This window comes from Cetorhinus maximus, chromosome 30 (genome assembly GCF_964194155.1).
Source record: "Cetorhinus maximus chromosome 30, sCetMax3.hap1.1, whole genome shotgun sequence".
Taxonomy (NCBI): Eukaryota; Metazoa; Chordata; class Chondrichthyes; order Lamniformes; family Cetorhinidae; genus Cetorhinus; species Cetorhinus maximus.
Genome location: NC_135908.1, coordinates 5,920,210 through 5,945,584, shown reverse-complemented (window position 1 = coordinate 5,945,584; position 25,375 = coordinate 5,920,210). Strand labels below are relative to the sequence as shown.

General features: G+C 44.5%; 1 protein-coding gene across 1 annotated transcript; it reads right to left on the bottom strand.

Moving 5' to 3' along the window:
• Positions 1-2,750: 2,750 nt before the first annotated feature.
• LOC144670031 (ubiquitin-like protein 7) lies at positions 2,751-22,752 on the bottom strand. The gene is made up of 10 exons (XM_078532381.1): positions 22,515-22,752; positions 21,569-21,688; positions 18,474-18,556; positions 17,182-17,266; positions 12,259-12,316; positions 10,251-10,384; positions 8,857-8,906; positions 5,154-5,321; positions 4,937-5,062; positions 2,751-4,148 (listed from the first exon to the last, which is right to left on the bottom strand). The coding sequence occupies exons 1-10, from the start codon at positions 22,687-22,689 to the stop codon at positions 4,011-4,013; spliced, it is 1,137 nt and encodes a 378-aa protein (XP_078388507.1). The 5' UTR covers positions 22,690-22,752; the 3' UTR covers positions 2,751-4,010.
• Between the last annotated feature and the right edge of the window lie 2,623 nt (positions 22,753-25,375).

Sequence of the window (25,375 nt, the reverse complement as noted above, 5' to 3'; positions counted from 1 at the left end):
CACGCATTTTTTAAGCTTAATATTGGAAGGGATCCAGTCACAAAGAGCTGCATGTAAAAATAAAAAATACAATCAAATTTGACCACCCAGAATCTGGGAAAGCTACTGTTACACAGACCAATATGCACAGGGTGGAGAGAAGGGAAATCAGATCAGGGTCCCAATGTGATGGAGAGAAGGGGGGAATGCAGGATAGAGAAGTAATTGCCTCAGTGAGGAAATGCTACTATGCTTTAATCTTGGGAAATATTACAGATCAAATGTTTAGGAAAAGAGAGGTCACGATTCAAAAATTAAGACAAAGGCTAAAAATTTGCATGATTACAGATCATAAATGGCAGTAACTGGAAAGTATGGCCATCAGACTGCAATATATAAAATGTTTTAAAAGGTGATTTTTCTTAAAGTTCTCAAATAGCACAATGTGGCCTTCACCCCGAGACAGTTGACTATTACCAGAGAGAGGTATTTGTCACAGTGCACCGCCTATTACAGAACTGAGCCACACCAACCAGCAACATAACCGCCTCTATCCTTGATCCTGCGCTCAGGTAGCTGCATCAGAAGCAGGACGGTCGAACTGGAATCATAACCCACGTGAGAATGGGAGACTCAAAATCAGCCTGTCCCACTCACTCCACCAGAAAATCATGTCACCTCGTGGGAAAGATGAGAAATACAGATAATATACAAGTAAAAAAAATCAAACATTTCTGACTGGTAAACTCCTCACTGATCCCCTTAGGTGATCAAAACGAGCCCAGGAGGCCACTCTGGCCCTGGTTAATGGCAGACAGTACATTTTGTATGAGATAATCACTACCCAGCCAGACACACCACCTCCTGACAAGTATATGCATGGATGTCAGCTGAAGACTCGATTGGGCTCGTGTGTGAAGCGCCCTCTGATCAAACAGCCAGTCTTTGTTCATTGGGGAAGAGTGGGCTTTTAGGCATGATACATCAGAAAACAGGTGCTGAGAAACTGTACCATTGTAAGCTAGTAATAAGGGGAGGATCAGTAAAGAGAGCAAGTACAAGAGGTAGTTATAGCTAACATTCCTGAGGTTGAGAGAGAGTGGGAGTAATGGTGCGATGTACTGACAAGGTCAACTTGCTGTGTGGCAAATGCGATAACCAACTTAGAATATTCTTCTAAATTTGCCATTTCAGCAAAGATGTTGACATGTATACAGGACAAAGGGGTTTCACACAAGGCCACATGCATGTTTGTTCTTTCAAGCCAGAGTGGTGCACTGTCTATAGGCCCCTGCCTTACCTGGTTTTTTACAAGCTGAGTGACAAAGGCACTTGGGTGGTGGATTTTTTTTCTTGCAATAGCTGAGATGTAACTGGATTACTGCAGCTTGCAAAGCACCGCATGTAACCTACAACTGTGCTGTAAATATGGTTTTCTGGAGTGGCGCTGGTGAGTGTAATGCTGTTGCCTGTTCTGCCATATCTAATAAAGGAAAATGAAAACATCACCGCACTGGTTTAACTAACTCCACATGTTAACGTGCCAAGAAGATCTTAATTTGTATCTTTAAACAACCCAAATCAGTTCTAACATTTATATATAACCACCTTTCACACAGCTGCCCCAAGAGCTAGGAAGAAGAGCTAAGTTAGAAAGGTGAAATGTTGGCAGTCTAACCTCACAGGTCTATTTCATTAGTGCCAGCTGGGCTCAGTTGGTAGAACATTAGCCTCTGAGGAAGCCTTATGCGCTTTCTGTATCATAAGCTAGATTGAGCCTTCAATGTAGTATGGAAGGTGGTGCCCTTTGGAAGGTGCTATTGGAGGTGCTGTCCTTTGGCTGAGACAGTTAACTAAGGCCACTCCAGCCTGTTCAGGTGGACAATTGCTAGACAAAAAGGATCCGAGTTTGCTTTCTACCATACTGGTAGTCGCATGATACAATAATAATGGAATTGCTGACTAATCACAGTAATGAGTCAACAATAGGCACAGAAATGAAATGAGGGTCTTTGGGAATCAAAACTCCAAACTCACTTTTTTTTGATCCACGCATGTCACACTTAATATGCCATGTTACAAATTAATGTATTTCAAAATCTTTTTTTTTTGAAAGAAACCTAATTTGCATTTGAGGGAATCAATACTAGCTGCTTCCATTGTCTCCATAGGGAGCCTATTCCATACAGTGACCACTCGCACATCAAAATATTGGGCTTGATTTTATCTCAGTATTAAGTGAATGGGTGAGTAAAAAATCTTGCCCAATATTGTCTCGGAAGATTAGTTTTGAGTTTACGCCCCCTTCCAATGCAGCTTGTGCCCTCTTGTTCTGGACAAGGTGAAACAGCTTGGCATTGTCTATTCTAGTCCACTAGAATCCTATAAAGAACAATCACATCACCTCAACTTCGGTTTACAGCAAGAGCACACCCAACTTACACAATCCAATCCAACCCAATCCCTCACATTCTGGATTCTGTCTTTCATTAGCTGGGCAAGAAGTGAGCTCCCCCCAGTGTCCCAGCCATCATTCCCATTCTCAGCAAGCACCACCATTTGCTGTTTGATGGATCTTTCTGTGCAGATTTACCAGATAACAATGGTGAGATGCACTTTAATTCGATGGATGTGAAACATTTTGTGGTGCTATGATAGATGGGACGGGGTGCTAGATAAATGAAAGTTCATTCTCAAATACGTCAGCCGCGCTTTGGAGAAAAGATGTGAGAAACAAACAGCTAGAAAAAGTGAGATACATGCCCCCAAAAAAGTATTAGAGTAAAATTTAATGGTTTATGTACATGCAAAGTAACAGCACACAATAATTATGTTAGCCCGGCAATCATTACTTTAAGCAGTTATTTGGGAAGCTCAGCTGTTAAGGTTCCCAAGGGCAACAGGATTTCATAATGACCATTGCAGAAAGCTTCAGGGCTAATGAAGATCATCTCAGGTGCATCTAAGCTACACGTAATGTAACACCGGCCCACACAAGGAAACAGTCGTTGAGTAGCAGCGGGCTGTGGCATCAGCTGCTGGTGGGTGGGTCCCATGCATCAGCTGGCAGCTTCCAAGTAAACTTGCCGGTTTGCAAGGGCAGGCGGGCTAGACACAAGCGCTAGGAGCTTCCAGCGTCATTGTCAGGTTAAAAACAAGGAAATCGTCGTGGAAAATTTTCTGAATCCATTCATGCTCTCCAAGGCAGATTGAGCCGCGAAACTGATTATTACAACCTCCCCATGCACCCACCCAACCCAAAAACAAAACTCCCAAATTCAGACTTCAGCCCTCGTCAACGTCACAGCAGGTGAGAATTTTAACAAACACTCCAGTAAGAAACGCTCTATGTTTTACTTTTAAATCGATACATTTTAAAGAGGAACTTTAGAGTAAAGCTGTGGGTTACAGGAATGGCAAGTGCTGACTCAAGACAAGTTCCAAGCACCTCCACTTTTTATTGCGGGCGTGTGGTAGCATCTGGTTTTAAATAGATTCCCATTGACAGGAGACTCCCCTAACCCAAACTGATAGTGCTCTAAGGATAGGGAAACTGACATGGTGCCTGGGTATTTCAATATTTATCATTTGCCGCTCATTAGTGCGAGATAGTGATGCCAGCAGTCTACAGCCCATAACTAATCGCTTATCTTGACAATAGGCCAGGCAGCCACACCCCTCACCGCTTTAGGAAATCCTATCCCAATCTTCTGACACACAAAGTAGCCTCAAAATACAACGCACGGCCCATGTCAGAAGCATATCCCCTGCTCCTCAGTTTAGCAGAACCAATGCTGGTCACGAGGGGTCTTGAAACGGGCATTTTTTAAAAACAAACTGGTGCCCACTTCACTCTCCAGGTAGAAATATCCCAGAGACCTGTAGGAGGCAAGTACTTACCAGTCCCAGTACTCTGCCCACAGTGAAAGTTCCCTTTAAAACAAATGAGTCTGTAGAGTTAAACATTCTGCCATGCACACACTACTCCTTCTTCTGTTGGGTAAGAGCTCCTCAGGCACTGTCCAGCAAAGCTAAAGGGCTCCTCCGGCAAATATGAGTTCCAGAGCAGCTTGGATGTCCCCTCCGGTGGCCTGCAGAGCTCGCAAGCTCAGCTCGCTGTCCTGAATCCCCATGTCCCTCAGCTGCTGGAGCTGCGGCTGCCATTGGTTCTGAAGGAGGCAAACACGGCCAGAGTCAAATTTTATTCCCCCCACTACCCCACGTGAAGCTTACAAATATACCAAACTCGAGCAAAGGAGCTCAATTTGACAAAATTTAAAAAATAAAAGGTGGTTTAAGCAGGTGCCTTCTTCCAACCCCTCCCCTCCCAACCCCCATTCTCTGCATGTCCCACTGGTAACCCTGGAGTGGCTTGTGAGGCCAAAGGGCAGTTAGGAGTCAGTCAATTGGTGCGGGTGTGGAATCACATACCGGCCAGAGTGGGTAATGATGACAGGTTTCCTTCCCTAAAAGGACGTTAATGAACCAGTTGGGTTTTTTATGACAATCAAACCATTTCATAATTCTTTTTACTCGGATGCTTCATTTTCATCTCACCACCCTGTCCCTACAGACACACGCCCCGCCACCCCAACCCTGCAGACACTCATGCACTAATGAAGACACGCACACACCCTTAGACACACAGGCACATTTCACTGTGTCACCGGATCGAGATTAGGAGCAGCTGGAGTCAGTGGATAAGGGTCAGGTCCCGCATGACTGATTTCTCCATGCCTGGTTCAATGGTACCAAGGTCAAATGCAGCAGGCCAAAGTAAGGTTAGGTCACGCTGTACAGACAGGGATCAAACCTGCAGACCTACCTGCTCCGAGGAACACCGTTACCTACCACGTGGGGTGTGTCTGGGGAGGCCTGAAAACCCCCTCATGCTGCACGGCAGCCAGAAGTTACTGAAATCCCCTTTTACTTTCAGGAGTGCAGGAAACTCACTAACCTGAAGTGCCGAGATGTTGGAGGCTTGCAGAGCCTGCTGCAGAGCCTGGCTGAATATATCATGGCTGATCGGGGCAGTTGATGGCATCCCCGAGTTCATCACTGGAGACAGACCCGATGCTGTGCCCTGTGGAGAGAAAAGCCGAGACCGAGGGTAAGTGAGGAGGAGGGGGCACATTAGTGGAGAGGAAGCTAGTGGTCAGATGGGGTCAACTGACCTGTGCTCCTGTAGTCGGGGTAGCGGCGCTGCTCTCCGGGGTGCTGGCCAGGGCCAGCGCGGTTGCCAACTCGCTCTGTGTAATGGGCCGAGGTCCCACTGAGCCGCTGTAGCCCAGTGTGGCCGGACGGGAGCCGGATGCATTGCTCGAAGAAGCATTGGACCGGGCCTGTGTAGACAATGTGAAGAGTTTTAATTGTTGTTGGCAAGAATATTCACCGTGTTAAGATAAGTGAAAGCCCTGGCATGCCAGTGTCATGAGGTTATACAGTCCTCCAGGGCAAGAGCAGCACATCAGGGGGATTGCTCACAAGATCCCGAAAGGGGCCCCCCCTGCTGCTCCCAGCCCAGGAGTGGTGGGTTCATTAATATTGCCAGCCACGGCTCACTTGGGAGCACCTGAGTCGGGAAGTTGTGGCTCTAGCTCCAGTCCAAAGATTTAAGCACGCAATTTTGGCTGACACTCCCATGCACTACTGAGGGAATGCTGCACTGTTGGAGGTGCCGTTCTTCAGATAAAACATTCAGGTGAGGTGACTGCCCTCTCAGACGGACGCAAACGATCCCATGGCACTATTTCAAAGAGCTGAGGAGTCCTCCCTGGTGTCCTGGCCAATATCCCTCAGCCAACATCACCAAAATGAACTATCTGATCACTATCCCCTTGCTGCATGTGGGATCCTGCTGTGTGAAAATTAGCTGCTGTGTTTCCCATATTACAACATTGACCACGCTTCAGAAGTGCTTCATTTGCTAAAAGACAATGTATAAAGACACCTTCCAAACCGGCAACCTCTACCACCTGTTACGATCCTTGGCCAGACCCCGGGACGTTGGGGGAGGTGCGGTTAGGGACCAATAATGTTCTGTTTACAGTTGAGATTCAAGGCACCTGCTTTTGGAAAAGGTACCCTTTTGAAGCAGTGGTGTTCTGTTTCCATGGGGTTTGAACAAACAAAAACAAACTTTACTATACAAGTTCAGAAAGATAAAACAATTTACAAAACCGTCTTATACTCTAACATTCGGGGTAAGTATGAGGGACATGTGAATTAAAAGATGAATTGTGGTCGGGCACACCACACTACAGAGTAAATGACAGATGGCAACCAAAAATAAATTCCATAGAAAGCTCAACAAATCACTCAGATGCTAGTCCCACTGTGAGTCAACCAATCTCACAAACTGCGTCTTTCTCATGAGGGTTTCCAATCTCTGCCTTTGGAGATCTCTCCTTGGATTTCTCTCCACAAGTTGTTCCCACTTGGACAGATTTAACAACAGCCCACCTCACAGGGTTTCAATCTCGCCTTCCGAGATTCTTTTTCCCTGGATTCCCGAATACACTCCACACCGGCTCTCAAGCACATTTTCAGGTCTACGGCCATGCCAAGCAGAACACCACTGCTTCAAAAGGGTACCTTTTCTCCAACGACCCTCTTTACTGGAAGTCTGCTCTTGACAACTCTTTCCTTAAGTTTTTAACAACTTAACCAGGATCTCGGCCTGTCCCTGAATCTCTGGCACTTGTTGGCTGGCAGACTCCCTGAAACTGGCTGCCTCAAGAAGAGCTGTTCACTGACCCTTGAACCAATCTGGTGACCTTTCAAAACACTCTCAGAGGGTCCCACCCTTGTTCAGGCAGCAACCAATGTAAGAAGCATTGGAAGTTCCTGTATCTTAAATGTTACAATCTCCACAGTCTGCAGGTTTATCACCCAAGGACACAAAGATTAATGGATTTCACAACATACCTAGAAGGACCAGGGCATCAGACTCATGGGAACACTATTACGTATACAAATTCACCTCCAAGTCACACACCATCCTGGCTTGGAACTATATCACTGGGTCAAAATCCTGGAACTCCCTTCCTAACAGCATTTTGGGTGTTCCTACAACACATGGACTGCAGCGGTTCAAGAAGGTAGCTCACCACCACCATCTCAAGGGTGATTAAGGATGGGCAATAAATGCTGGCCTAGCCAGCGATGCCCACCTCCCATGAACAGATTTTTTTAAAAATCAAATCTTTCTTTATACAATAAACTGTGTTATATCAGCACTCTACCAACCAGAATTCCTGACTGGTATGGTACAGCCAATGGTAAATGCTGAGCTGCTCAAATCCCAAAGGTAAACTTGAAACAACTGCCACAACTTGTTTTGCAATTTGTATAAATTTCAAGATGCGTGCCTTGAGTTCAGTAGTAATAAGACCAAGTCTTATAGGTTTCTTACAAAACTAAATTAAACCTTTATTAATAGAAGAAATGATTTTAAACATAGATCTACAAATTACTACTATGATAACTTCTAAATCCCCTAATTAATCTGACTCCCAGTTACACCTCCATTAAGGCAACAGCAAGACACAAAGTTTAGACCCAGGCAAAGAAACATGATACCCTGAAGACTCCAATTCAAAGTGAGTTTCCTTAACTTCAGTTCTTTGTAGACAGCAGCTTGAGGCTTAGATGCTGAAGGCGTTTCACACTTGTTAGATCTTAGAATTCTTGCCTTTACACGCACCCTTCGCTCCTTTATACATATTTTCCCCTTTGAATATAAATTCCCATTGTTTCACTATGTCTTTGGACTTTACTTCCCTGATCATAAAATTTTATCATAGTACCCACTTTACCGGTAATCTTTGGAAAAATAAACACACTGTTTCTGAACTTCACCTGGCTAGGTGACATATTTCACCCCTCCTTTGAAAACAATCTGTGGTTTATTTTAAAATGCAAATGTCCTTTTAACCCTTACATTCTAAACTTCCCCCATGTTATTTACTTAACATTTCAAACCTTGCTCATCTTTTGTTACATCAAAGCCTCCAGACCAGCTGCCTTTAATCCAATTAAGTCTCACACAGACACTACTATTTTACAGTAAATTCCAATAACATTATATCATCTTCCTGACACTGACAACTCGATTTTTTAAAAAAGCCAATCACTTTCAGTGTTCAGATAATGCATCCTTTAAAACAAACTAATATTATTACCAACAGATTGTCAGTCTGCAGAAGTTGTTCTTAGGAGCTTTTACATTGAAATTATTCAATTATTGGATCAGTTTTGGTTTTTTTTAAAAATTCGTTCATGGGACGTGGGTATCATTGGCCAGGCCAACATTTATTACCCATCCCTAGTTCAGAGGGCAGAGGGCATTTCGAGTCAACCACATTGCAGTGGGTCTAGAGTCACATGTAGGCCAGACCAGGTAAGGACAGCAGATTTCCTTCCCTAAAGGACATTATTGTGCCTGAACAAAGATGTACCACACCTTGTCTTGTGTCCGGAGTAACGTAACTCCCAATTAATCGGCATTTTTGATTAACCGGCACCACCCATTCCCCCAAGCATGCCAGATAACAAAGATTTTACTGTATTGCTAACACCAGCTGGCCACACATGCACCGTTTGAACACATTTAATTCCACCAAACAATGCAGCCATTTTGTACTCATGGAATTGAAATCAATTATTGACTAAACAGAAGCAATTAAATTTCACTTAGAATTACACAAGATTTTGTTTTTCCTTTTGACCACATTAGAACACTTTGTATACAGCAGCAACCTAGAGCTATGAACAGTGACAGTGTTTAATTTGATATATTTTAGTTTAGTTTGTGTTAGACACATGATGAGGTGCTGTATACACACAAGCACTCTCTTCAATTAGCTTCACACTTACCTGCTGAAACTCATCCTCATCGTCAGAGAGCCCGTCAAAGAGGAATCCTCCTGGAACATGAAGCAGAGAGGAAATGTGGCTTTTATCTATTGGTCTACATGTCCCCTGCCTACAACAGGGGCATTGGATGGTGTTATTGACTTATAGACATCAAGAGACATGTCAGAGGGCAAGATTGAATCGATCATCATTACAGATGTTGCCAGCTTTGCCGATTTGCTCAGCATTAATAAGGCAGTGGCACGAAGACCTTTCATTCTCTCCAGAGTGACTGGACTGCATTTTGCTATCAGTCTGTTTAAGGAGAAAAACAACCCCACCTATATCTACCAGCTGATGCGTGAACTCTACAAACCACCAAATCTAAATATAATAAAACTCACTGAAACCCAAAGTAAAAGAAAAGACACAAAGACCAATGAAGCAAATTAAATGCAAACACAGCATGATTACTGGGGGGTCTAGAACAAGGGGTCACAATCTCAGGGTATGGGGAAGACCATTTAGGATTGAGACGAGAAGAAACTTCTTCACTCAGAGGGGGGTGAACCTGTGGGGTTCTCTACCACAGGAGGCTATGGGGGCCAAGTCACTGAAAATATTTAAGGAAATAGATAGGTTTCTTGACTCTAAAGGCATCAAGGGGAGAGAGAGCGGGAGTTGAGGTAGAGGATCAGCCATGAGCATACTGAATGGTGGACAAGGCCTCCAAAGGCCGAATGACCTACACCTGCTTCTATTTTCTATGTTTCTGTGACACAGTGGGAAAAATGTATTGAATGCCCTCAATAATTGGTGCGCTAATAAGCAGTACATTTGTAATCGAATTCAGCAGAAATAGCAAATGCTTAGCAGGTTTGGGGGTGGTCTAAAGAAAACAATGGGGGTGTGAGGGATGGGTCAGAAATGGAAAACCCCACACAAAATCGTGAACTTATTTTCCTATTTTTCCTCTTTTAAACACCAGCTGTGTGGTTTCCAAGATTTTCTGTTTTTATTTTGTACTTTCAGCATTCCAGTGTATCCCCCTCATTAAGAACCTCCTTCCCCAAAAGAAAAAGGCGACAAAAATCTGTAATAAAAATAGTGCTAGAAACATACAGGAGGATCAAGCCAGGTTAAGTTTTAGTTGCAATCATTTGCTAGAATGGATGCCTGGCCCTGTCAGTTTGATAAAGGATCACATTGAAAATACTAACCTGCCCTTTTGCTCCGGAATTCTCTCCATAAACCTCTCTGTCTCTTTCTCCTCCTTTAAGATGCTCCTTAAACCTACTTCTTTGACCAAGTTTTTGGTCACCCATAATAATAGTAAAGTGCACTGAGGCACTTTACTACATTAAAGGAGCTATATAAATTGCAGCTTTCCTCAACACCGCAGATGTGGGACTTACCTGGTACTTCACTGTAAGAACTGGATGGAATATTCCTCGAGTTACTGGCAGCAGTCGGCGAAGGGGCCACTCCGGTCACAGAGTGCAGGACCAACACCATTGCATTGACCAGGGCAGGGTGAGAGGAAATCAACCTACAAAGGGGATCATGTACATTAAAGACCAACATGTCAACATCATAGAGCAACAGATTAACAAAGGGACTAACTGACTGCTCAATGCAAGTGAATCCTTGGTTTAATGACAAGTATTCTCTCACTGGAATCAAGTTGTGGGCATATGATCCACACTGGGGCTTCATTGTATAACCTAGGATGCACAAGAGAGTCTTGGATTGTCTTGCTCAAAAGTCATGTCAATGTTAAGTCTGATATTCTAGTCATGCAGGAGGATGTTAAAGATCTCACTGTCTAGGCCAAGGTTCCTCCTGTTATTAAAACATTGCACTGCTGATTCTGGGAAATTACAGTCACATTTTCTTACATAAAAAGACACTGAACTTCAGATCTGTGACATTTTTGACTTGATAGGATGCATATAAATAAAAATGTTGGACCATTGCTTCTCTGTGCCAGCGAAATATGTTTAGTACAAGCTCAAAGGTTGAAGGAAAAGTCCAAAGTGTGCTGGTGCAGCATAAACAGGGCAAACTCCAGAACTGGGTAACAGAAGTGGTATGCTCTTTAAACCACGAGGATTAACTCCTACTGAATGAATTCCCCTGCAGCTTCTTTAAACCCAGGGGAGCCAGGTTTCCAGGCTCTGGAAACTACCCGTAGGGAACTGTGATCGAAGGAACAGAGGACAGAGACTCTGCACTGACGTAGCCCCGTCTCAGACCACTGATCCTTCCCTCTGCAGCTCCCTGCTGGGTACACATTTACCCTCATGCTTTGATTATGGCTGTACCTTGTACAGTTTTCCCTTCTAAGGTCTTAACCATTCACTCCTGCGCACAATCGCTTGTGATAAGCATGTCCATATCGTATTTATTTAAAAAGTTAGTAAATAGATCCATTAATTACATCCTGAATACGTAAAGCAAGATAATAGGAGGGGGAGTATTCATTCTTGGGATGTGGGCATCACTGGCAAGGACAGTATTTATTGCCCATCTCTGATTTTAATATGTCTGAGTGGCTCACTAGGTCACTTCAGAGGGCAGTTAAAAGTCAACCACTTTGGTGTGAGATTAAAATGATATGCAGTGCCAGAACAGATAAAGACATCAGGGTTTCCTTCTCCACTAGTAAGCCTGTTGGGTTTTTACAACAATCCTACAGTCACATTTTTTCCCCCCACTGATGCCAGCTTTTAATTTCTAGATTTTATCAATTTCAAAACTCATTCCAGATTTGAATTCATCTACTCAGGAATGCTAGCCCAACAGCATAACCACAATACTATCTGACCCGTGTATGAAGTGCTTCTTTCTAAATTTATGCAAGTGCTAATAGTTCAGTTGGTTACTACAGTGTCAGTGGTGAAACTTGGCCCTTATTCGATGCATGGCCTATTGTGTTAGTGTCTCAGCTTGCAGCTTGGCTGCTATAATCAGCCTGATCATTCTCAGGCAGGGAAGTTGGAGTGGGAGTGTGGAAATCAGCAAAAGTTTCTTGTTCCTGATCATTATCCAGTGACTCCAGGCCAGATATGCCTTTTGTGGAAACCAGGAGGCGACAAAAATCAGACCCAGAGAGATGATACCCACACAAATCCCAATGCTAGCTGCGTACACTTTCACATAACGAACATCAAATACAAAGCTTGCCCATCTAGTATGCAACTGTATCATAGTCCATGTGGGGAGCGGGCGAAAAGAAGGAAAATTCACCCTCATTAGTGCCCCTGGGTGCTTGTCCCATGCTCCATCATCCTTTACCTGTTGAGAGAAGTCGATAGTTGACAATGGGCTGCAGGCCTAAGGCCCTTGGAATGGGGGCTCCATAAACACATGGTCATTTTCAATATGATCGCTGGGTTTGAGGTTTATAGAATTAGCACTTACGTGTCCAGTAGGCTTGGGTCAGTGAAGAGCACAAACAAATCTTTGTCTTGCAACACACCTAGTTCAAAAATTTGAAAAAACAAGGTCAGGCCTTGTACATGGTTCAGTGGGGTTCACATCCATTGAGCGGTGGGGCCCCGAAACCTGAAAGTTTGCTTCGCCCGTTTTCCATTTAATTTATTCATCAAAAGTTGTCAACATTTGTGTTTTAAATGGAAACCTGATGCAAGGCCTTTCCAAATGCTTGCATCTCAAACGTCCAAGTACAGCTTTCTGCAGGATTACGCTATGAACTCGAGTATTGCTAAAAAAGACATTTTGAAGCTTTTCATCTTGCACTCATCAGGACAATCGCAAGAGTACCAATGTCAGGGGAAACAACAACTTTATACTGTATGAGAAGAGTGCGCTGATTGGTTGGCAAGTAGACGTTGATTGGTTGAGGGGTTGCCATGGTGAATGCATCAGTGGTCTGTACTACCAAACGACAAAACAGCTTGTTGCATTTACACACACTAACTACAGTGTCAGTATGACTCGGTCTCTGGATTACAAGGTTTAACCCTATTTCAGAAACAAGTATATAATCCAAGCTCGCATCCTAATGCAGTACTGAGAGTGTGCTGCACTGTCAGGGGAATGCCAAAGTGATGCCCCATCTCCCTATCATAAGCTAATAATCCAATGGCCTCGCAAAAAAACGTCAGGGAGTTTACCTAATGTCCTGGTCAACATTCCTTCCTCAACCAGCACCACAGGGGCTTCATCTGGTGATTTATCATAATGCTGCTTGTAGGACCTTGCCGAATGCAAAATAGCTACCCCATCTGACAACAGAACAGCATTTCAATTGAAAAGTGCAATTCACTGGAATGAGAAGGCACATATAATTGCCATTCCTTTCTTAGCTGCATGTTGGTTCCACAAGTCGTGCAACTCACAAGCAAAACAACAGAGAAGAAATCTCAGCTATTGAAAGGTCTGAGATTCCTATACTGAAAGTGCCAGCTCACCTGTAATAGGAGAATTTACCTGGAGGTGGTTTAAAATAATTGCTCAATGTTATACCATTCTTTTCACATTCTGATATTTAACATGGCCCCTTGTTAAAAACACTTCACGTGTTTCCCCATCGTTCTATTGCAGTCTGGTTATTTTCACATTATGTACAAAAGGAACAACTATGCCACTGGCTGTTCTCCACTGAGATGCTACAACAAGCCTCTGCATCTCTGAGTGAGTGAATCGAAACAGCCAGGGTTCCTGCTGCTGATCGCCATCTAGGACTGGTTTCTGGAAACAGCAAGTGTCGGGGAGCTGGACAGCAGGTGTCGGCTTAACCATGAAGTCATTCACATTCGTGGATTTAAATAGCAACTTTCACAACCTCAGGACACCACAAATTACTTCACAACTCGCGATGTACTTTTGAAGTGCATTCACTGTTGGAGTGCAAGAAAATCCCATTTGTACACAGCAAGCTCACACAAACAGAAGTGTGATAACAACCAGGGAATCTGTTTTGGTGACGTTGGTTAGGAATACATATTGGCCAGGACATTAGGAAGAACCTCCCCCACTTCGGAATAAAGGTCACGGTGCCTTTTATATCCACTAAGGACAGCAGACGGGGCTTTGGTTTAATGTCTTGTTCACAAGATAGTGCAGCACTCCCTCAGTGCTGCACTATTCGTGTTGGTCTAGATTAGGTGTGGGTCTTTAAGCCATGACCTTCTGATTCAGAAGCAAGAATGTTACCCACTGAGCCGAGGCTGACACCACACTGGCCCTGTCCAACAGCAAAGGTAGCATGCGATAGACAGAGCCATGTGATCCCACAACCAACCGATCAGATCTAAGCTCTTCAGTCCTGCCACATCCAATCGTGAATGGTGTTGAACAATTAAACATCTAAGAAGAGGCTCTGCAGATATCCCATCCTCAGTGATGGGGGAGCCCAACACATCAGTGCAAAAGACAAGGCTGAAACATTTGCAACCACCTTCAGCCAGAAGTGCCGTGGATGATCCATCTTGGCCTCCTCTGGAGACCCCTAGCATCAGATGCCAGTATGCAGCCAGTTTGATTCACTTCACGTGATATCAAGAAACAGCTGAATGCACCAGATACTGCAAAGACTATGGGCCCTGACAATATTCCAGCAATAGTATTGAAGGCATGTGCTCCAGAACTAGCTGCGCCTCTACCTAAGTTGTTCCAGTACAGCTACAACACAGGCATCAGCCCAGCAATGTGGAAAATTGCCCAGGTATGTCCTGTCCACAAAAAGCAGGACAAATTCAGTCCAGCCAACTACAGCCCCATCAGTCTACTCAGCAAAGAAATGGAAGGTGATGTCTAAAGTGCTATCAAGCAGCACTTACTCAGCAATAACCTGCTCACTGCCACTCAGTTTGTGTTCCGCCAGAGCCACTCAGCTCCTGACCCCATTATAGCCTTGGTTCAATCATGAACAAAAGAGCTGAACTCCTGAGGTGAAGTGAGAGTGACTGCCCTTGACATCAAGGCAAAGTATTTGTCCGAGGAACACTAGCAAAACTGGAGTCAATGGGAATCAGGGGGAAAGCTCTCCACTGGCTGGAGTCATACCTAGCACAATGGAAAATGGTTGTGGTTGTTGGAGGTCAATCATCTCAGTCCCAGGACATCACTTGCGGGAGTTCCTCAGGGTAGTGTCTGAGGCCCAACCTTCTTCAGCTGCTTCATCAATGACCTTCCCTCTATCGTAAGGTCAGAAGTGGGACGTTCGCTGAAGATTGCACAATGTTCAGCACCATTTGTGACTCCTCAGGTACTGAAGCAGTCTATGTCCATATACAGTAAGACCTGGACAATATCCAGGCTTGGGCTGATAAGTGGCAAGTAACATATGTGCCATACAAGTGCTAGGCAATGACCATCTCCAACAAGAGAGAATCTAACCATTGCCCCATGACGTTCAATGGCATTACCATCTCTGAATCCCCCACTATCAACATCCTGGGGGTTACCATTGACCAGAAACTGAACTGGACCAGCCAGATAAATACAGTGGCGACAAGAACAGGTCAGAGGTTGGGAATTCTGCAGAGTGTAACTCACCACATGAATCCTCAAAGCCTGGCCACCATCTACAAGGCAGAAGTCAGGAGTGTGACAGAATACTCTCCACTTGTTGGGATGAGTGCAGCTCCAACAATACTCAAGAGCCTCAACAGCATCTAGGACAAAGAAGGCTGCTTGATTGGCACCCTTTCCACCACCTTAAACATTCACTCCCTCCAACAGCAGTGCACAGTGGCAGCAGTGTGTACCATCTACAAGATGCACTGAAGCAGCTCACCAAGGCTCCTTTAACAGCACCTTCCAAACCTGTGACCTCTGCCACCTAGAAGGACAAGGGCAGCAGATGCATTACCTGCAAGTTCCCCTCCAACAATACTCAAGAGCCTCAACAGCATCTAGGACAAAGAAGGCTGCTTGATTGGCACCCTATCCACCACCTTAAACATTCACTCCCTCCAACAGCAGTGCACAGTGGCAGCAGCGTGTACCATCTATAAGATGCACTGAAGCAGCTCACCAAGGCTCCTTTAACAACACCTTCCAAACCTGTGACCTCTGCCACCTAGAAGGACAAGGGCAGATGCACTACCTGCAAGTTCCCCTCCAAGCCACTCACCATCCTGACACGGATATATATAGCCAGTCCTTAACTGTCCCTGGGTCAAAATCTTGGAATTCCCTCTGTAACAGCACTGTGGGGGTATCTACACCACCTGGACTGCAGCAGTTCAAGAAGGCTTCTCACCCTCTCAAGGCGATTAGGGATGGGCAATAAATGCTGGCCTAGCCAGCGACACCCACATCCCATGAAAGAATTTTTTAAAAATTGGATGGACAACGGATGAAGCATAAAGAGAGCAACTGACAAATGATCAGTGGCTCAACAAGTCAACATCTTCAGGAAAGGACAAGAGTTCATTAAAAACCATGACTGATGTGTACATTTGCAAACATATTTGAAAAATTAAATGCTCACATTTACAATGGGTTGCTGAATCCTAGTTTCCAACAACAGTAACGACACTACTACAAACACTTAATTACATGTGAACAACTTTAAGAAGCCCTGAGGTAGTGAAAGATGTCAGCATAAAATTTCAAGTCTGTGAGATCATTGTGAAACATATCTGGTCACTGTAAATTTAAAACTAGTTATTCAGACGTGGGTGACAGAGACATTTGCTGTCCATCCTTAGTTGTCCTGAGAAGGTGGTTGTGAGCCTTCTCCTTGAACCGCTGCTGTCCTTGTGGTGATGGTGTGCCTACGAAGGTGTTAGGTAGAGCATTCCAGGATAAGAAGAAAATAAGAAATAGGAGCAACAGGAGGCCATACGGCCCTTTGAGCCTGCTCCACCGGTCAATGAGATCATGGTTGATTTGATTGTGGCCTTAACTCTATTTCCCTGCCTGCCCCCCATTTTCCTCGACTCTCTTGTAGATCAAAAAATCATCCTAACTCGGCCTTGAATATATTCAATGATCCAGCCTCAACTGCTCTGAGGTAGAGAATCCCAAAGAGCAACAACTGTACGATAGAAGAAATTCCACCTCACATCCATCTTAAATAGGAAACTCTTTACTTTTAGACTCTCCCTTAGTTCTAGGTTCCCCCACAACCTCTCAGCATCCACCCTGTCAAGTCCCCTCAGAATCTTACGTGTTTCAATAAGATCACCTCTCGTTCTTCTAAACTCCAATGAGTATCAGCCCAATATGCTTAACCTTTCCTGGAGGAATGGTGATATACATCCAGGTGAGGATGGTATGTGACTTGCAGGTGATGCATCTCCTATGGAATGACTGCCAAGTGACAAGAAAGCCACTTAACAGCAAGGAAGATCGATCTCTCAAACTCACCTAAAGCAATGGGGTCATTGCTGAGACCCGGGGTAGCAACAATGATCTGGTCCAGCGATTCCTTGTTAGCCAACATCTTGAAAACCTGCAATTTGATAAAGTGGGTTGAGGTAAAACACTGATCATGACAAGACACTGGCGGAACTTATTCATAATCCTTCCAAACTGCTACAAACATTTTCTGCTTCTAGTTTTTCATGTAAACTTACAGTGCTGGCCAGCAAACCATGGAGAGATTTATAGTCTCTTCATTTGTTTTTGGGGTTAGGGTGGGAGAGGTGAGCGACGTGGGTTAGGCAGCATTTATCCCGTTTTACTGGAGCACAATATTGCTGTGAATCATCATCTGGAGGAATTCACCGGATTCCAATTTCACGCACAGTTCATTCGTGAAATACAGCACAGATGTGATATGTGATCAATACAGCAAATTAGATTTGAGCTGCAGCTCGCTGTTTGTGATGAGAAAAGATTTTATTCTGACTGCTGCTTTATTTCACTGCATGGTTTTTTTTTTGGAGTACTGAGCACGGCTTTCAACAATACCTTTCTCTATGCTGTCTTTTAACAAAGTCATTAAAACAAAGGGGTTAACAGCAGCTCCAACAGGACAAAAGGCATGAATTTAACTTGGAATACTTTTATCGCTGCTTCACCACTAGCGGCCATGCCTTCAGCAGTCTCGGGCTCAAACTCTGGAATTCCCTCCCTAAACCTCTCCACCTTTAAGACCTTAAAACCTACTCCTTCATCCAAGCTTTTAGTCACCTAATATTTCTTTATATGGCTCAGTGGCAAATTTTGTTTGATAAAGCTCTTGCGAAGTGCCCCAGGTTGTTAAAAGCGCTATATAAATACAAGTGGTTGTTGGTAAACAAGTGCATTAATAATAGTGAAGGAATTAAGCTCCCAACTTCCACTGGTTCTATGCTCCTTAGAGAGTGGTACTGAGCCATATAGACCACAAGGGTTTGATCTCTGGTCATTTTTATCCAGTTAATCTCAGATGCAGCAGCCACTGTTGGCCCAGCATGAAGGAGGGCAGGAAAAATAATGAACCCATTCATCAGTGTCAAGTGTACATGCAAGGTCCAGGGTAGGGTAAGGTTGGCTCTGGCTGCGATGCTCCTACAGTCAAATAGCCTGGCAGACCTTCCACCAGGAGTCAGTCAGATGAGGCAGCAGCGGTCAATCAGCAACCGGGTCCCAGTAGGACTCGTCATTTAGTGAGGAGAACAATCGGGAAAGGTGAAGCAGTCTAAAAGCCCTTGGCTCCGGAGTGTTCCACTTACCGCTTCCCTGTAAGCAGGGCTGGCATGCAGTGCTGCCTGGAGTACACGGAACTCCCGCGCTGCGGCTGCCTGGTCCACGGGCTCTGTGAAGGAGGTATGTGTCAGTACATGCAGTTCAAATGCACAATGTGCCGACATGTGCTTTTTCTGCTAACCCTTTTGCTTCTACCTGATTCCCTTTCCCACCTTGCATCCAGGGAGTGAAGCAGTGTGCTCCTGTCTATTCCCTATACAGGACAGAATAAAAACCGGAACTCTTCCCATTCCACTCGCTCTTAATCTTTTCAAACTACTAACCACTGCTTCCTAACCAAGTCTAGATCCCAGCCTCAACACCATTTCTGGCAGCTCATGGATGGTGAGCTGCTGCACACCATCCATGTCATTAACTCCTTCCTGACCTTTGCCTTAATTCAATCTTCACACCCTGTGTCAGCCTGGCTTATCTACAAGTATTGTTCCAGGTTTACATTTTTTACTCAGTTAAGTAGTTTCAGTCTGTTTCTAGTTTCTCCTTTCGAGGCTGAAGGGCCCTTCATCCTGTATCAATCTAAAACGAGCACTCGTCCTCTCTTAGCAATGCTACTGAATTAAAGTTCAAAGCTGGAGTCTCAGCTTCATCCAGACCGAACAGGGACTTTAATGACCCCTTAGCCTCCCAGCGCTGCTAACTGCAACTGCAGCACAGCCAGACAGTCCTGCTGTCACCAGGGATGCCAACAAGAAGTGGCATCTGCCAGCCCCTCAAGGGCAAGTGGCAGCCCCAATGGCAGATCCAGAGGCTGCCCCTCTGTACTGCTGAACAGTGCAGAGCAGCGCTGGTCTGCGCTAACTCTACCCAACCATTGGAAACCATCTCAATTCCTGGAACTGACACTTGTCTGGCTTGCCTGAACACAAGAATTAAGAGCAGGAGTAAGCCATTCGGCCCCTCAAACTTGCTCCATTATTCGATAAGATCATGGCTGATCTGATTTTGGCCTCAACTCCGCTTTCCTGTCAGCTCCCACCCTCCAACCCCATAACCCTCAACTCCCTTGTTGATCAATATCTATCTAACTCAGCCTTGAATAAATTCAATGGCCCAGGCTCCACTGCTCTTTGGGGAAGAGAATTCCACAGACTAATTAAACCCAGAGAAAAAAATCTCATCTCCGTTTTAACTGGGAGATCCCTAATTTTTAAACTGTGCCCCCTAGTTCTAGACTTCCCAACAAGTGGAAACATCCTGTCAGCATCCACCCTGTCAAATCCCCTCACGATAATATATTTTTCAATAAGATCGCGTCTCATTCTTCTAAACTCCAAAGGGTATAGGCCCAACCTGTTCAACCTTTCATCATAAGAAAAGCCCTTTATGCCAGGAACTGGTCAAGTGAATGCTCCCTGAACTGCTTCTCATATAAATATATCACCTCTTAAATATGGAGACCAAAACTGTACACAGGACCCCAAATGTGGTCTAAGTAAGGCCCTGTACAGCTGCAGAAACACATTTTGTATGACATTTCTCTTGCAATAAACACCAAAATTCCATTTGCCTTCCTAATCACTTGCTGCACCTGCATACTAACTTTTCCTGATTCATGTACCAGGACACACAAATCCTTCTGTACTGTAGAGTTTGAATTTTACATTCAAATAATATATTGCCTTTCTATTCTTCCTGCCAAAGTTCACATTTTCCCACATTTTACTCCATCTGTCAAATTTTTTGCCGACTCACTTAACCTGTCTATATCCCTTTGCAGATTCCTTATGTCTTTTGGCAACTTACTTTCCTACCTATCTTGTGCCATCAGCAAATTTTGCTACCATACATTCAGACCCTCCGTCCAAGTCACTAATATAGAGTGTAAATAGTTGAGGCCCCAGCACTGATCCCTGTGACACTCCACTAGTCATAGCTTGCCAACCCAAAAGTGACCCATTTATCCCTACTCTCTGCTTCCTGTTGGCTAACCCATCCCCTTTCCATGCTTATATGTTACCCCCTACAGCTTGAGCTCTTATTTTGTTAGTAACCTTTCATATGGCACCTTGGCGAATGCCTTTTGGAAATCCAAGTACAATACGTCTACAGGTTCCCCCTTCATCCACCTTGCTTGTCCCTTCCTCAAAGGACTCTAATAAATTAGGAAACACAATTTCCCTTTCACAAAACCATGCTGACTCTACCTGATTGTATTATGATTTTCTTAATGTCCTGCTATTACCTCCTTAATAATTGATTCGAGCATTTTCCCTACGATTGATGTTAGGCTAACTGGCCTATAGTTTCCGGCTTTTCGTCTCCCTCTTTTCTTGAATAAAGGTGTTACATTTTTCCAATCCACTGGGACATTTCCAGAATCTATGGAATTTTGGAAGATCAAAGCCAATCTATGTACTATCTCTGCAGCCCACTTGTTGGCATTAATACTGTGGAATGTGTTCCTGCAATACTGGACTACCACAGGATACCATCTGACTGAAGCAGCGCAGTACATGCGCTCCAGGCACGGAATCTTGCTGCACTTGCTCACAGCGAGTCTGCTGCCTGTTTACACTCGACATTGCTCCACGTCTCACTGCTGGGTGGATACTCATTTTGATCAAAACTGCATTGTTTAACATCCCCTAGTAACTTTGAGTCATTCCAAACCCACATTCCCATATCTCTCCATTCAATGGAGTCTCAAACTCATTTACCTTGTCCACTTCAATGGCCTAACCTAGTACATATTAAGAACAGCAGCAGGCCATTTCACCCCTTGAGCCTGCTCATGCCAGTGTTTATGCTATACACGAGTTTCCTCTCACCTTTCTTCTAACCCCATCAACACATCCTTTTATTCCTTTTTCCCCTTGTGTGCTTATCCAGCTTTCCCTGAAATATATTTATGTTATTCGCTTCAACCCAGATCAGCCGTGATCTTATTGAATGGCAGGGCAGGCATGAGGGGCCAAATGGCCTACTCCTGCTCCTATTTCTTAATGTTCTTAACTGCTCCTTCTGGTAGCAAGTTCCAGTCTCTGGGTAAAGACATTTCTCCCGAATTCCCTAATGGGTTAATTTATGCAATGATTTATAAATAATGAATAATTTTCCAAACCGGTTTTCTGCTCTGGTTCCGGCCAGGACTTCTTCAGGACGTGAATTGTGGAGCCAGCTTGAATCCCGTAGAAATCCAGCGTCTGCTCATCTTTCAGCTTCCGGCCGCAGTACACCAGCTCTGCAAGAAAACCAGTGAAGTAACAAACCATCAGTCTGCTTCGCGAGTGCCAGGACAGGTATAGGAACACCAACAACTGTGGTGCCAGCTGTGGCTCAGTGCCAGCACTTTTTCCCCTCGGAGTCAGGGGGTTGTAGGTTCAAATCCCACAGCAAAGACAACAACAACTTGTATTTGCATAGCACCTTCAAATTCAACACATCACTCAAGGCAGGCAGGTGGGAAGGTTAGGTTAAGTTGGTTAGGGTAAGGCAGAGCAGGTTAAGGAAAGTTAGGTAAATTAGGGCCAGTTAAGATTGGGGAAGGTTAAGAGAAGTTAGGTAAATTAGGGCAGGTTAAAGTCAAGAGAAGTTAGGTAAATTAGGGCAGGTTAAAGTCAAGAGAAGTTAGGTACATTAGGGCAGGTTAAGAGAAGTTAGGTACATTAGGGCAGGTTAAGAGAAGTTAGGTACATTAGGGCAGGTTAAGAGAAGTTAGGTACATTAGGGCAGGTTAAGAGAAGTTAGGTACATTAGGGCAGGTTAAGAGAAGTTAGGTACATTAGGGCAGGTTAAGAGAAGTTAGGTAAATTAGTGCAGGTTAAGGGAAGTTAGGTAAATTAGGGCTGGTTAAGGGAAGTTGGGTAAATTAGGGCAGGTTAACAGGTTACGGTTGAGAAGTTAGGTAAATTAGGGCAGGTTAACAGGTTAAGAGAAATTAGGTAAATTAGGGCAGGTTAAGAGAAATTAGGTAAATTAGGGCAGGTTAAGAGAAATTAGGCAAATTAGGGCAGGTTAAGGTGAGTTAGGCTGGGGGGGCGGGGGCAGCTGCTACTTCCCTCCCTCACCCATTAACTCCGAAGCGGCCGCGGCTCCGGGCAGCTTCTCGGCAATCAGCTCCTTCAGGGCGGAGATCCGGACTCCGCCGCCCGGGCCCTGCTGCAGGCCCTCGGGCAGAGGTAGCAGCAGCTTCGGGGCCCGCGGCTGCTCGGCCAGTTTAACGGCGATCACCTCCGGCCGCATCTTCTCAGCAGAGCCTGAGGCCGAGGCCCGGTTACTATGGAGACGGACCGGAAGCGGCGGCGGTTTTGCTGCGTCACCAAACCGGAAAGAGGCCCAAACAGAAAATAAAAATAAATGGATCGTGTTTATCCCTGAGGCAGAGGCTGTAAATTGTTGTTCTGATCAGTAACGAGGTTATTATAATTTTTAATTTGAATTATATTAGAACTACAAGTCCCACAATGCACTGCAAATGGTGCTTGCAGTTATAGGAATTAGGAGTGGGGGCCACTTGGCCCCTGCTCTGCCGTTCAATAAGATCATGGCTGATCTGATTATAACCTCAACCCCACATTCCTGCCAACCCCCCTGATAACCTTTCCCCCCCTGATAACCTTTCACCCCCCCCCCCCCCCCCCCGTTAACCAAGAATCTATCTAGCTCTGCCTTAAAAATATGCAGACTCTGCTTCCGCCGCCTTTTGAGGGAGAATTCCGAAAACTCTCGACCCTCTGAGAGAAAAAAAATTCTCCTCATCGTCTGTCTTAAATGGGCGACTCCTTATTTTTAAACAGTGACCCCCACACACAACCCCCCCCACCCCCCCCCCCCCGACCCCAACGCCGAACTCTAGATTCTCCCGCAAGAGGAAACATCCTCTCCACACTATTGTCAAGGTTAAATCAAGATCTTAAAGGTTTCAATCAAGTTGCCGTTCACTCTTCCAAACTCCAGTGGGTACAAAGGAAAACAGAAAACGCTGGAAAAACTCAGCAGGTCTAACAGCATCTCTGGAGAGAAAAACAGAGTTAATGTTTTGAGTTTGTATGACTCTTCTTTAGAAGCCTTCTGCTTTTATCCAGTGACTACAAGCCTGGCCTGTCTAACCTGTCAATCCTGATTGCCCGGGTGTCTTTGCCATTCACACCTCCAGACACATCTTTCGTTTCTTTAGATAAAAGCAAAATACTGCAGATGCTGGAAATCTGAATCAGCTCAGACCTCCTGAGTTTTTTCAGCAATTTTTTTTTCGTTTCTTTATTTGTCCCATTACCACTCTCTTTGGCTTTTGTACAATGAAACTTTTTTCTTTTAATTTATCCTGCCCTCCATTCTATCACAGGGCTTCTCTTTTGTTCTTTTTTTGCACCCTCCCCCTTTCACTTGCTTTAAAATTATTACATTTCTATTTTTTCCCAGTTCTGTTGAGAGGTCATCATGTTAATTAAGTCCTCTCTTCACAGATACTGCCAGACCTGCTGAGTATTTCAAACCTTTTCTGTTTTTATTTAAAGATAAATCTCCAGGACTTTGCTGTGAGAAACATCATAGAGACATTAAAACAACTATGGGTTTTATTTTTATTTATGGTTGAGGGAGTGAAGGACTGAAGTTATGTAGATAGGTTCACACAGCTAGGTATGTTCTCGAAGAGAAGGTGGAGAGGAAATTTGATAGAGGTGTTCAAAATCAGGAGGGGCCTGGACAGAGTAGATAGAGGAAGATTGTTCCCATTGGTGGAAGGGTAGGGAACCAGGGAATGCTGATGTAAACTGATTGGCAAAAGAACCAGATGCGATATTAAGGAACACTTAGTTTTTTAACAGTGAGATTTATGAGAAAATGGTTCATGGGGTGAAGGATTTCAGTCATGTGTATGGATTGGAGAAGCATTCAAAAGATAATTGGATAACTATCTGAAGAGAAAAAAAATTAAGACTATGGGAAAAGGCGGAGATATGGGAGGAGGTGAAATTGGAGTGTAATGGGTTCAAAGGATGGATATGCCAACAAGTGATGTGACAACCGATGTATCTGTGACACCAGCAGCCACGGCGCTAGAGACTCTCCAGCGCAGACCAGGCAGGTAGCACCCAGGGGGTAAAAACAGAAAATCTTGGAAAAACTCAGCAGGTTTGGCAGCATCTGTGGAGAGAGGAACAGAGTTGATGTTTCGAATCCAATATGACTCTTCTTTGCATCGGAGTTCGGAGCATTTTATTGAAAGTTTTTCTGTTGAAGGGTCATGAGGACTCGAAACGTCAACTGTGCTCTTCTCCAACGATGCTGCCAGACCTGCTGAGTTTTTCCAGGTATTTCTGTTTCTGTTTTTGTTGTGGGGCATTTTATTTCCCATTTCAGAATTTTTAATTTATTTTGTTTCAGATTTCCAGCATCCGCAGTATTTGGCTTCCATTTTAGCACTCGGGGGAGATGTGCTACTCAGCAACTCACCTTGTATATATTGTACGTAGCATAAAAAAACTCTCCTCTACATTGGAGAGACCAAACGTAAACTGGGCGACCGCTTTGCAGAACACCTGCGGTCTGTCCGCAAGAAAGACCCAAACCTCCCTGTTGCTTGCCATTTTAACACTCCACCCTGCTCTCTTGCCCACATGTCTGTCCTTGGCTTGCTGCGTTGTTCCAGTGAAGCCCAACGCAAACTGGAGGAACAGCACCTCATCTTCCGACTAGGCACTTTACAGCCTTCCGGACTGAATATTGAATTCAACAACTGTAGATCTTGAACTCCCTCCCCCATCCCCACCCCCTTTCCGTTTCTTCCCCCTCCCTTTTGTTTTTTCCAATAATTTATATAGATTTTTCTTTTCTCACCTATTTCCATTATTTTTAAATCTATACCTGTAATGCCCTGTCAGTCTTTCCACCCCACCCCCACTAGAGCTGTACCTTGAGTGCCCTT